This window comes from Bos indicus x Bos taurus, chromosome 18 (genome assembly GCF_003369695.1).
Source record: "Bos indicus x Bos taurus breed Angus x Brahman F1 hybrid chromosome 18, Bos_hybrid_MaternalHap_v2.0, whole genome shotgun sequence".
NCBI classification, from domain to species: Eukaryota; Metazoa; Chordata; class Mammalia; order Artiodactyla; family Bovidae; genus Bos; species Bos indicus x Bos taurus.
The window spans coordinates 2664621-2677785 of NC_040093.1; the positions used below are offsets into that span (position 1 = coordinate 2664621).

At 55.7% G+C, this 13165-nt stretch overlaps 1 protein-coding gene across 8 annotated transcripts in view; it reads right to left on the bottom strand.

Annotated features, from left to right (window-relative positions):
* LOC113875937 (leukocyte immunoglobulin-like receptor subfamily A member 6) overlaps nucleotides 1-13165 on the bottom strand; it is a 131758-nt gene that overhangs the window by 43924 nt on the left and 74669 nt on the right. For 3 of the 8 annotated variants that reach the window (XR_003506359.1, XR_003506360.1, XM_027514652.1), the window contains exons 1-11: nucleotides 9078-9277; nucleotides 8890-8925; nucleotides 8433-8717; nucleotides 7992-8294; nucleotides 7374-7658; nucleotides 6933-7235; nucleotides 6406-6717; nucleotides 5892-6194; nucleotides 3459-3501; nucleotides 3342-3379; nucleotides 3010-3062 (exon numbers count right to left, since the gene is read on the bottom strand). Coding sequence is in view for 6 of the 8 variants with exons in the window: in XM_027514652.1 (XP_027370453.1) it covers nucleotides 3010-3062; nucleotides 3342-3379; nucleotides 3459-3501; nucleotides 5892-6194; nucleotides 6406-6717; nucleotides 6933-7235; nucleotides 7374-7658; nucleotides 7992-8294; nucleotides 8433-8717; nucleotides 8890-8925; nucleotides 9078-9111 (1995 nt within the window). In the remaining 2 variants the exon portion in view is untranslated. Of the gene's footprint in view, nucleotides 1-1509; nucleotides 2120-3009; nucleotides 3063-3341; nucleotides 3380-3458; nucleotides 3502-5891; nucleotides 6195-6405; nucleotides 6718-6932; nucleotides 7236-7373; nucleotides 7659-7991; nucleotides 8295-8432; nucleotides 8718-8889; nucleotides 8926-9077; nucleotides 9278-13165 lie in introns of those variants that run through there. The other 5 variants (XM_027514653.1, XM_027514650.1, XM_027514657.1 and 2 more) reach the window with 5 other exon arrangements.

A 13165-nucleotide genomic window follows, 5' to 3' on the forward strand; every position in this document is an offset into this window, starting at 1 on the left:
GACCTAACAGAAGCAGAAGATATTAAGAGGTGGCTAGAATACACAGAAGAAATGTACAAAACAGATCTTAATGACCCAGATAATCACAATGGTGTGATCACTCACCTAGAGCCAGACATCCTGGAATGTGAAGTCAAGTGGGCCTTAGGAAGCATCACTTTGAATAAAGCTAGTGGAGGTGATGGAATTCCAGTTGAGCTATTTCAAATTCTGAAAGATGAAAGATGATGCTGTGAAAGTGCTACACTCGATATGCCAGCAAAGTTGGAAAACTCAGCAGTGGCCACAGGACTGGAAAAGGTCAGTTTTCATTCCAATCCCAAAGAAAGGCAATGCCAAAGAATGCTCAAACTACCGCACAATTGCACTCATCTCACACGCTAGTAAAGAAGTGCTCCAAATTCTCCAAGCCAGGCTTCAAAGTACATGAACCGTGAACTTCCAGATGTTCCAGCTGGTTTTAGAAAAGGCAGAGAAACCAGAGATCAAATCGCTGCAACTGGAGAAAAGCCCACACAGCAACAATGAATAAATAAACAAACATAAAAAATAGATTTCTAGTGCAGGTTTTAAAAGATGCTTTGATAAATGATAGGAAATTCCCTTCTACTTACGACTTTTTCATTATAAATTGGTGGTATATTTTATCAGAAAACTTTTCATCTGTTATCATGATGTTTTAAAATTTCTTCTTTTAATATTTGAATTGTATTGATGGATTTTTGTGGATGAAACCAACCACACATTCTTCAAAAAAATAGGTGCATGTGCGTGACATGTGGTCCATTTTATTTACTGATGAATCCTCTTTGTGAGTGTTTGTTTAGGAAAACAAACCAGGGAAAAAGAGCTTCCTGAGATTTCCCCATTTTGCAGTTTCTGTGTCACCGTTTGGTCTCAGGTTTCTCTGGCACAGTGAAATGTTTTGTGGAGTGTGCCCTTCCTTCCTTCTCCCCTCTCTGAGTAAGCTCTGGAGGTGTGTGTACGAGTGTGTGTTTCATGAGTGCCCACGTGTTCAGATGCATTCACCTGTGAAACTCTCTGGACTCTTTAACATATAGGACAATTCAGATTTTCTGTTTATCCTTATGTCCATAATTTTGATAAATTTTATTTTTGAGGCTTTTGGTCTGTGTCATCTACATTTTCTACTACAATAGCATAAAACTGTCCTTCGATGAAGCTTTTACCATTCTAAAGTCTGAAGGACCTGCCATCGTGTCCTGATGGTGGTAAAGCAACACCTTCTCTCTTTCTGACTTGGTCCTTGTGCCTAGCATGTGTGAGTGTGATCCACGCCCTCAGGGACGAAGCTTTCTGGCTTTTCTGATTTTCCTCTCCTTGTTTGTCCTCAGTGGTAGCTACCCCTGTCATTGTTGTTTCCCTGTTCCTCCCTTCGTTTGGAGTAATGTGCTGACCTTTTTCAAAATCACTGATAATTGAGAGTCTGTTGCCTTCTTTATAAAATGAGGATATTAATTATCTTTTTTAAGGAAACTGAAACATGCCTTTCAGTGTTTTAGTAATCTGTTTATTTGTGGCTGTGCTGGATCTTCCCTGCTTCGTGTGGGCCCTCTCTGATTGCAGCGAGTGGAGGCTGCTGCCTGGCTGTGCACGGACTGCTCACACTCGGGCTTCTCTCGAGGAACACCAGAGCTTCAGAGGAAGCTCTGGGCACCAGGGCTTCGGCAGCTGCAGCGCCCCTAGGCTCAGCTGTCCGGCAGCAAGTGGATCAGACCCATGTCCTGTGCATTGGCTGGCAGACTCTTAACCACTGGGCCACCGGGGGTCCAGGATGCTGTTTCTGAGGGTAGAACCAGTTGAGTGGAAAGGGTCCCCGGGGCACCTGGTGGTCTGTTAGGAGCCCAGGTACTGGCTGCTTGTGGTTAGGTGGTGTCCATTGCTGGCAGCTCCCGTGCCTCCTGGGGTCTGAGATCTGGTCCTGGGAGCCTGGGCTCGGGTCCTTCCTGGGCTAGCGAACGGCGAGAGCAGCGTACTCACTGGGCTCTGCTGGGGGCTCCCCTGACGGGGGAGCCGGGGGTGCGGCCATCCCCCTTCTGACGATCGAGTGGTTCAGCTGGGCGTAGGTCACGTCCTGGGGGGCTTCAGATGTAGCAGCCTGCAGGGGGGAAGGTGTGTGAGATGGGGTGCCTGGGGGCCTGGAGAGGAGGCACCCATCTGCTGTGCATCTGTCCATCCTTCCCGGAATCCCCCCGACCGGGAGGACAGGGGGTGCCTCCCGCCTTAGTGATCTCGGGGGCTCACAGGGCGCCCGTCCCCTCCTGGGGGCCTGCCTCCCGCCTGTTGTGCTGGAGGGAGGCAGTGAGGCAGGACAGGTGCCTCCTGGGTCCGCCGCCCTCGGGTCAGGTCAGCTCTCTCTCCTGGTGGAAACTCCAGGGGCCTCCTGATGCCCAGGAGCCTCTGGGAGCTTTGTGCAGCCCTGGTTTCTGTCTGAGCCCGGACCTCTTGCTCATCTGGCCTGGCACACAGCCGTCTTCCTGCTAAAGCGCGTCCCTCCTGCCTCAGGACCTTCCTCCCGAGTCTGCCCGCCCCAAGCGCCCAGTGCCGTCTCTTGATTTACTTTCCTCATCAGCACCTTGCATTCTGGGACTCCGCCAGCTTGTTGGCGTGGGGCCCCTCTCACCACGAGCTGAGCGCCTGCCGTACCTGCAGGGCCTGGGGGGTCGCGCCCGCTCTCCCGTGCCCTTTGCTGGGGGCTGAAGGAGGGGGGCCTGGGCCGTGTGGGCCATCCACTGATGCACGCATCCTCATGAGACCTGGGGCTGCACCCCTACACCATAAGGTCAGCCAGAGGACATGGCGCCCTGAAAGAGGGGCCGTGAGGTCACAGGGCAAGGGGAGGGTGGCGTCACAGCAGGACCCAGGGAGCCGGGAAGGAGGGGTGGGGTGGGCGTGGCTGGAGCTGGGGTGTGAGCACAGCAACGCGTGCGCTGGGCTGAGTTTGGCAACAGGAGGTCTGTGGTGGCCAGACGGGAGCAAGGGTCTCACCCGATGGTCCAGCTGTAGCCCCACCTCAGAGTGTGTGTCGCTCACGGCAGCATCTGCAGCAGAGCAGAGGGCACCGCTAGGTAGGGTTCAGAGAGCCTCAGGGCTGGAGCCCCCGCCCTGCAGCCTGGGTGGGGGGCTGCTGTGTAGTCTCCCACCCTTCTGAGCATCCCCCCCACGGCCTCCAGAGGTCTCTGTGCCCCCCCGACCCTGCACCTGAAAGTGCTGTGTGGGGTTTCAGTCCCCAGCCCCGGTCCCCCATCCTTCTGAGCATCCCCCCCACTGCCTCCAGAAGTCTCTGTGCCCTCCCGTGGGCCGCCGCCTCTCCTGCTCACAGATGGCCTGGTCCTGGGCGCCTGTGGCTGGGCTGGAGCTGAGGAGGAGACACTGTGTCAGGGGGAGAAGGTGGGGTGGTGTGGGTGGGGCTCTGGGGGTGTTGGGGCGGGAGTTACCTGCTCTGCGGGTCCCTGTCCTCAGGCCCTGGGTCTGCCGCCCCTGTCGGAGGTTGGAAATCAGCCTCAGCCTGGGCTGGGTCTCGGGACAGAGGCTCGGCCCCCGGGACATGGTGCCCCCGCCCTCCACGTGGGATTCAGGAGGAGAGAAGGCAGCCTGGGTTCGTGGTGCATGTCAGTTCGTGACATTGAGAAGGAGGGGAATGGCTTAAATGAGTGCACGTGGGCTGACCGTGGGTGTTTTTTTCCACTAGATTTTCAGATTTGAGATTCTGGAAAATTTTTTTAATGAAATATCGTTGATTTGTAATATATTAGTTTCAGGCATACAACATATGATTCAATGTTTTTATAGGTTATACTCCATTTAAAGTTATTACGAAATAATTGCTACATTCCCTGTGCTATCCAGTATATCCTTCTTGCTTATTTCATACACAGTAGTCTGTGTCTCTAGTCCACACCCCTCATCTGCCCGACCCCCCGGTAACCATTAGTTATTTTTCTGTATCAAGGACTCTGTTTCTGTTTTTCATATATGTTCCTTTGTATTATTTTCCAGATTCAGTATGTACCAATGCTATCATCAAGCGTTTATGTTCCTCCGAGTTATTTCAGTAAGCGTAATACTCTCTAGGTTCATGTGTGCTGTTGCAAATGGCAGAGTTTCCTTCTTTTTTATGGCTGAGTAATATTCCATTGTATGTATATGTGGGCATATATACACACACACACACACACACCACATTTTCTCTGTTCATTCATCTGTGCTGGACAGTTGGGTTGCTGACATATCTTGGCTATTGTAAATTGGCTACATGAATATTGGAATGTTTGTATCTTTTCAAATTAGTGTTTTCATTTTATTGAAACATATACCCAGCAGTGGATTTGCTGGATCATATGATAATTCTGCTTTTCGTTTTTAAGGAACCTCCACATGGTAGGAAAAAAATTTTAAGCTGACTGTTCCCATGTCCTTGGTTTCCCTCTGTCTGATGCCCTAAGGCCTCCAGGGGTCCGAGTCACCCCATTCCCTACTCACGAGACTTCCTGCGTCTGTCCTGACCCCGGTGTCGGAGGAAGAGGAAGAGGAGGATGAGGAGCAGCAGGATGAAGGTCAGCGAGACCCCGATGAGGACACTCAGGTAGCACGTGAGGCCTGGGGCACCAGAGACGCCTGAGTGAGCCTAGGGTGCCGTTTAGCTGGGCACCTGCTGTGTGCAGACTCGTGCTGGGGTCTATGCATCCACATCCAGCCCATCCCACCCGTTTTACAGACGAGGAAACTGAGGCACAGAGAGGGAGATCACTCAGAGGCCCTGGTGACCCAGCCTGGAGGTGGCAGAGCCGGGACTGGAACCAGGGCCGTGGGCACCCTGAGCTCCTCCTGAGCTGGCCCCCAGGAGGACACCAGCTTTCTGCTCTGGGGGGCCCTCACCTGCAGGGGCCTGTCCGAGGGTCTCACCTGGAGCTGAGGGTCCTCCCTTGTCCCATCTCCTCCCCTACCGCAGCGGGGCGGGGGGAGGGGCAGGCTGCACGGAGGGGCTTCTGGGTCCTCCCCTCCCTCCCCACACGCTGCAGTAGAGGGGACAGGCCCCCCACAGTCACCTCCTCGGGGGCTCCCTGTGCTCCTTGTCCGATGCAGGGTCACACCCAGGTCAGAACTGAGGAAATCTAAGATCTGGGGCACGGGTCTCTCCTTTTACACCGGGAGAAGCTGAGGCCCGCACGGGGGTGTCGTGACGGTGAGGGAGTCCACATCAGTGTCTCCAGAGACGCCTGAACCGGGGCCTAACTCAGCCCTGCTCCTCCCCAGACCCGCCACCACGTTCCCAAGAGCCTGCTCCCCTCTCTGCAGTTTCTGACTCCACTGAGGGGTGGAGCTGATGCAATGGATGCCTGGTGGCCGCTGGGGGTCAGGAAAAGGGTGGGGGTGGGGCCGCCTCCCCCTCCACAGCCCTGCTCCCCCAGCCTTGGCCCCCCGACCCCTAGCCGTTCACCGGGCAGCCCAGAGCCCCTGCAGTCTGTGTTGATGATCTGAGGGGGTATTAGATCCTCCAGCTCCCACACTGCCCTGGGCTGGGCTGTCTCCCCTGAGCATAGAGCCCTGACAGTCCATAGGTTCAAATCTGCGTCTGTGGCTGGGAGAATGTGACCTTGGGAGGTTGAGCCCAGGAAGAGGTGCCCTGGGCTCACCTGGGGTCCGCATCTCACTCCCCTCTGCCCTGCACGGCCCTGTGGCCTCCCGAAGACCCTCGCACTGCCCACCTGCCCCTCCGGGACCCCAGTGCGGGAGAAAGGGGCGGGGTGCGGGCTGCGAGGCCCCTTCCTCAGGGGGCCCCTCTCTCAGCGCCCCCTCCTCCACCACGGGCCTGCGCTCCCAGGGCAGAGCCCCGAGCTGCTGAGTGAGACGGACAGACTGGGCCTCACCTGAGACCACGAGCACCAGGGGCTCACTGGGCTGTGACAGCAGGTAGGGGTCTGTGCTGAGTGAGCCGTAGCACCTGTAGGTGCCCCCGTGGGCTGAGGTCACAGGGCTCAAGGAGAACTCGGCCTGGTACCGCCCGGCTTGGTCCTGGGAGCGCAAACGCAGGGGGCGATGGGCTGCCCCCTCCTTGAACAGAAGGAAAGTGTCCGTCCTCTCTCCTGACTGACACAGCAGGGTCACATTCTCCCCGGGGGCCACCGTGGGGCCCGGCCGCACCGAGAGGGAGGGTCTGTCTCTGAGCCGTCCTGCAGAGAGGAAGGGGGTGTGGCCGCCGGCCCAGGTTCTGAGCGAGACTCTGTGGGCCTCTCTGGCCCCTCAGCGCAGTCTCTGTTTCTCAGAGTCTCTCCCCTCCCCGACCCCGTCTCTCTGTCCCTCCCCGGGACCCCTCCCCCTGGTCCCAGCATCATCCCTGGGGCTCCCCCGTGGGGCCTGTGCAGAGTCTGGTCCCCGACTGACCCGCTGGCTCCTCTCCTGCCACCAGCAGCTCCAGGGGCTCACTGGGCGCCGACCACTCGGAGGAGAGGCCGTGTCCACCGTAGCATCTGTATCGGCCCCCTTGGACGGTGCTCACTGGGCCCAGGGGGAAGTCGGCCTGAGAGAGCCCCTCCTGGGGCCTCCGGACAGGGCGCTGGGGGAGGTCCTGTCCCCCCTCCTTGAACAGAGCAAATCTGGCGTAGCTGACATCAGAGCGGCACTGGAGGGTCAGGTTCTGTCCAGAGGTGATGACAGGGCCCTGCGAGGTCAGGAGGGAGGGCTTCCCAGACAGCCCTGGGGAGAGACACGCGTCGGTTGTAGGGACCGCTTCCCCATGAACCCCCCTCTCCCGGCCCGGCCCCAGGCCTCGCCGTGTCTCAGTCTGTGTGTCTGTCCTGTGAGCCCCACGCTCCTCTCCCCACCCTCTCACAGGGGCTCCCCTGGGAGCAGAGACCCCGGTAAGTTGTCTTGTCTGCACAAATGTATGGGCTCAGGATGGGATTCCTCACCTGGGACCAGGAGCTCCAGGGGGTCGCTGGGGGCCGACCACACCTGGGGGGTGTCCCTGTAAAAGCCGTAGCATCTGAACATCCACCTGTGCCCGGGGGTCACAGAGCCCACGGAGAACAGGGCCTGGGTCTGCCAGTTGGGGGCTCGCTGTCCATCCAGGGTCCAAGAGGACTCATCTTCTCCTTCCTTGGTCAGAAGGAATCTGTTAAATCCCTGATGGGAGCCACACTGGAGGGTCACGCTCCCTCCCAAGGTCACCACAGGGCTCGGCAGGGCTGAGAGGCTGGGTTTGCTGTAGGATCCTAGGAGAGAAGGAGGCAGCTGGATCTGTGGGGTTCCCCCTTCCCCCCCCCCGCCCAGGGCTGGGCTGTCAGAGGGACACCCCCTGAGAGCAGACCCCCTCCTGAGGGCAGAGCCCGTAGCCCCCGAGAGTCCCTCACCTGTCACCACCAGCTCCAGGCGGTCACTGGGCTCTGACCAGCCAGTGGGGGTGCTGTAGTAGCACTGATAGCTCCCTGCGTGCTGCTCCGTCATCTGTGGGATGGCCAGCTGGGCCTTGTCCCCGGGCCCCGGGGGTTTCTGTCTGTCCCAGGGGACTGAGGTGCCCTCTTTATCCAGATGGAATACCTGGGCCTCCAGGGTCCCCTGACACCAGATGGTCACGGGGGTCCCCGAGGGAACCACAGAGCCCGGCTCAGCCCAGATGGTGGGTTTGGGGAGGGTCCCTGGAAGGAAATCAGAGGCGGGCTCACCAGGCGTCCCCACCAGGCCCCAGCTCTCAGCCAGACCTCCCAGACTCCCCCTCTGTGAGCTCCAAGCTGCCCTCCCCATCTCATTGCCAGACACCCCTGCGGAGACTAGGCTGTAGGGACGACTCCTCCCATGAGCCCCTTCTCCTGTTCTGGTCCCCAGGCCTCACCGTCTGCAGTCTGTGTGTCTGTCCTGTGAGCCCCACCCCCTCACCCCACCCTCTCCTCTGGGACAGCTCCAGTAGAAAAGCATCGAATGCCCACCCTGGTGCCTCAGCAAGTTGGGAGGTCAGGACGGTACTTCCTCACCTGCCACCAGGAGCTCCAGAGGGTCACTGGGGGCGGACCACACCCGGGGGGTGACGCTGCTAAAGCCGTAGCATCTGAACCTCCACCCGTGTCCAGGGGTCACAGGATCCACAAGGAACAGGGCCTGGGTCCACCCATCTGGGCTTCGCTGTCCAGCCAGGGTCCAAGAGGACTTGTCTTCTCCTTCTTTGGTCAGAAGGAATATGTTAAATCCCTGATGGGAGCCACACTGGAGGGTCACGCTCCCTCCCAATGTTACCACAGGACTTGGCAGGGCTGAGAGTCTGGGTTTGCTGTAGAGTCCTAGGAGAGAAGGAGGCAGCTGGTTTTGTGGGGCCCCCACCCTTCCCTCCCCTCCCCAGGGCTGGGCTGTGAGAGGGACACCCCCTGAGAGCAGACCCCTCCAGAGGGCAAAGGCTGAGGCCCCCGAGTGTCCGTCACCTGTCACGACCAGCTCCAGGGGGTCACTGCGCTCTGACCAGCCAGTGGGGGTGCTGTAGTAGCACCGATAGCTCCCTGCGTGGTCCTGTCCCATGTGTTGGATGGAGAACCTGGCCTTGTCCCGGGGCTCCAGGGGTTTCTGTCTGTCCAAGAGAACCGGGCTTCCCTCTTTATCCAGATGGAACTCCTGGATCCCCAGGGTCCCCCGACACCAGATGGTCACGGGGCTCCCCCAGGAGACCACAGAGCCCGGCTCAGCCCAGATGGTGGGTTTGGGGAGGGTCCCTGGAAGGAAATCAAATGTGGGCTCACCAGCCGCCCCCGCCAGGCCCCAGCTCTCAGCCCAGACCTCCCAGACTCCCCCTCCGTGAGCCCTGAGCTGCCCTCCCCTTGCCCGCAGCCTGGAGGTGACCTTGTCCTCATGAAAGGAGGGAGCTGGGCCCTGGGAGAGACTCACCGGCCTGCACCTGGGTCCTCAGGCCCACACTCAGCCCTGGAAGAGAGCGCCCTGTGAGAGGTGTGCCCTCAGCTCTGAGCAGCGCCTCTCCACCCCGGGAGCCTCCTGGGCCCTGGGGTCCCCTGACAGAGCAGGCTGGCTGGGGGGTCCCTCCAGACCAGGGCTCCCCCTTCCCCTCCTCATCTCACCAAGGCAGAGCAGGGCGAGGAGCGTGGAGGCCATGGTGTCTCCTCCCTGCGGTCCAGGCTGTGAGGATGGAGGAGACCTGGGTGTCCTCCGGACAGACAGACCACAGGGTGTGTCCTCTGCAAGGCTGGGGCTTCCTATCACGCGGCTGTCACTTCAGCGTTCCCACAGGAAGGGGAACAGCCTCTTTTTGAAAGCCTGGCGTCATCCCCATTACAGTCCCAGTGTATTTCTGAGACGCCCCTTCCAATAGAGGGCATCCAGGACATGGCCTTCCCTCTGCAAGCCTCACCTCGGGGTCTGCTTCCTCCTCTGCCCACCGATAGCAATCCCTGTGGGGTTCTCACTGTGGATGGGGTCACCAGGCCCTGGAGATGCTTCGGAGAGGATGCCAGCCCCTGCTGCCCGCAGGACTCAGATCCCCAGAGACACTTTTTTTTTTTTTTTTAATTGGAGGACCGTTACTTTACAATATGGTGCTGGTTTCTGCCATACATCAGCATGGATCGGCCTTATGTGAAACATGCCCTCCCTCTACAACCTCTCTCCCCTCTAGGTTGTCACAAAGCCCCTGTGTGAGCTCTGTGAGTCACATGGCACATCCCCCGTGGTCTGTTTTACACGTGCTGGTGTGCACGTTTCCATGCTACTCTCTCCATTCGTCCCATCTCTCCCTCCCCTCTGAGTCCACAAGTCTGCTCTTTATGAGGGACACACAGTCAGCGTCTCCCTGGGCTGAGTGGAGTCCATGTGGCTGAGAACCCAAAGGAGATGCTCAGGGAGTAAGGATAGAAACTGACTCCTCCCCTGCCCCAGAGTTTGGGTTTTCCCCGTCACAACCCCCTTCAGGGGTGTCTCTCTTTATCGAATCACCGTCCAGCCCACCTTCCTGGGAACAAGCCCCTGGGTACTTCCTGCCTCCTCGGGGCCTCGGGGTCCTTGGGCACAGTCTCCTCCCGATCTTGTCATCACCTGCAAGCTTTAGGGGGTATTGATTTGGGTCAGAGCTCTCACTCTGATGGAGAACAGATACTCCTGTAAACGTGTGCCCGCTGCTCATGTACCTGGGGCGGCGGTGCCCTTTCTCGGCACCTGAGGTTCCTCCTTTGCATGTTGTCCCGACCCCAGCCCTCAGAGGGGCTGCGGGCTCTTCCTGCCATCGTCATGGTCAATTTCCAGACGAGGTGATGGCAGGAGAGGGTGGATGTGAAGGGCTGCAGGCTGAGACTGCACGTAGAGGGTGAGTGTGGTACCCACCCAGAGCCTCCTCTGCTCCTAACTCTGAGACGTGCTTGGAGAGTGTTTCTGAAACACGTAGCCACAGACAAGGGCAGAAAGAAAGTTCACCAAATGGAGGGGAAGCACAGCAAAGCAGGAGAGGTAGGCCATGTGGCCCCGGCGGTGGGGATCATCTCGGGGTCGGAGGAAGGTTTCCACCCATGTGGACACACAGAGGGAACCATCGTCACAGAAACATAAAGGGAGGCAAGCACGTGGATTATTTTGTAGAAGAACAGGTGGTCACTGAAAAGAGGTGAGAATTTTCAATGTGAACAATACAATAGATTGAACACGTTAAAAAGTCATGCAGCCAAGAAGGCAGCTGAGCGGCCCCATATGAAGTCGGAGCATAGCATTGAGGAAATGGTTCAGAGTGCAGCATAGAGAGCAGACAGGGAGATTCAGGAGAGGCGGGCCTGTGCTGAGGGCCAGTGTGGTATCTGTCGTAAGTGTCAGATGGGAAGACGCTCACGACAGACGGCAAGGGCTGAGGAAGCAAATAACGGAGCCTCCTTTACTGACGAGGACCGACCTGCGAAGGGCTGGGACTCATGCCTCTGCACGTGACACCCGAGGGCCGCCCTGCTGGCCCCTGACTGAGACTCGGTGCTCCTTACTTAGGGGCCCCAGCGCGATCAGCGGCCAGGGATCCAGACACGGCACACTTGAGCTAAAGACCCCACACCCTGCAACGGAGAGCCTGTGTGCTAGAGCGACATCAACAAATAGGTTAATTAATTACAACAAATAGGTTATATACAACAAATAGGTTAATTAATTACATGGTAAAAAAAAAAGTAACATTCGTATCTTGACCTTTCATAATAAACTGAGAAACTGAAGGTTAAATTTAAAAAGTATTTGGTACTGAATTATACAATTTGAAACAGTTAATTCTATTTTAAATAAAATTCAAGTAAAAAAAGGCAGACTGGACTGAGGCCCTGAAAATTTGCTGAAATTACTTCCAGTGGAAAACGCAGATTATCAAGCGAATGACCAGCCCACAGGGAGCAGACTGCCCCCTACCAAAAGGGCGCACTATGGGATACTGGAGCCATGCTGTCAGGCATTAACCAGGAAGAGTTCCCCCTGAGTCGGAGCACTTGCAAGGGGCAGAAGTGAGGGCTTCATGCAGAGCACATCCCAGCTTCCAGAAGGTTCGGCACCGCCTCCCGCTGTGGGCCGTGCCTTAGCCTCAAACCGCCAGGTCCTCAGAGAAGAGGTGGGCTCTGGGGGCATGGGGCCCTTAACCTTGACAAGCGTTTTCCTCTCCTAGTACTTGAGTTACACGCTGGATTCCAAATAGGAAGTGTTCTCCAGCAACTTGATAAAAAGAGAATGAGGGTGAGAGAAGGCATTTCCAGAGGTGCAAGTTCTTGGATATTGATGGTTTTCACACAGAAAGGGATACTGAGAAATGGCAGAGAGACAGTGAGATGCAACAGAGAGGATCACATGGCCGAAAATGAGCTTTGGAAAAGTACGCAGACACACACTTGCATGCACAAACACACCCACACGTGTGCATGGAGAGAGACGTGCACATGCCCACACACGTGTATATGAGTACCCAGAGTTCAGGTGAAGTACCGTTAGTACTTTGCCTTTTCTAAAGGAGGAGGAGAATGCATACGTGTTCAGAAATAAAAATGTAAAAACGTATTTTAAGCACGAGAGCAAGTGCCTAAAATGAGAAATGGAATAACTCCAAACGTGCCTGCTGTAATTAAATGAAAGAAAACCTTTTCAGCTTGACGGAGGTATAATTGAGAAAATTGATGCTGTAAAGAGCAATATTGCATAGGAACCTGGAATGTCAGGTCTATGAATCAAGGCAAATTGGAAGTGGTCAAACAGGAGATGGCAAGAGTGAACGTCGACATTCTAGGAATCAGCGAACTAAGATGGACTGGAATGGGTGAATTTAACTCAGATGACCATTATATCGACTACTGTGGGCAGGAATCCCTTAGAAGAAATGGAGTAGCCCTCATGGTCAACAAGAGAGTCGGAAATGCAGTACTTGGGTGCAATCTCAAAAATGACAGAATAATCTCTGTTCGTTTCCAAGGCAAACCATTCAGTATCACGGTAAGCCAAGCCTATGCCCCAAACAGTAATGCTGAAGAAGCTGAACGATTCTATGAAGACTTACAAGACCTTTGAGAACTAACACCCCCCCAAAATATGTCCTTTTCATTATATGGGACTGGAATGCAGAAGTAGGAAGTCAAGAAACACCTGCAGTCACAGGCAAATTTGGCGTTGGAGTAGAGAATGAATCAGGGCAAAGGCTAATAGAGTTTTGCCAAGAGAATGCACTGGTCATAGCAAACACCCTCTTCTAACAACACAAGAGAAGACTCTACACATGGATATCACCAGATTGTCAACACTGAAATCAGATTGATTATATTCTTTGCAGCCAAAGATGGAGAAGCTCTATACAGTCAGCACAAACAAGACATGGAGTTGACTGTGGCTCAGATCATGAACTCCTTATTGCCAAATTCAGACTGAAATTGAAGAAAGTAGGGAAAACCACTAGACCATTCAGGTATGACCTAAATCAAATCCCTTATTGCCGGGGTCCAGCCCCGGCTGATCCAGGGTATTCGAAGCAGGGACGGCGTCGGCGAGGATCAGGATACAATAGCTTCAATTAGATATTAATTAGAGATGTAAAGAGTAATAGAATGAGGATAGCTCAGTAGGAAAATTCAGTAGAGAAAAGAGGCTGAGTAGCTTGGTTTACGTGGGAGACCAATAAAACTTCAAGACAAGAAGTTTGCACCACTTACGTAGG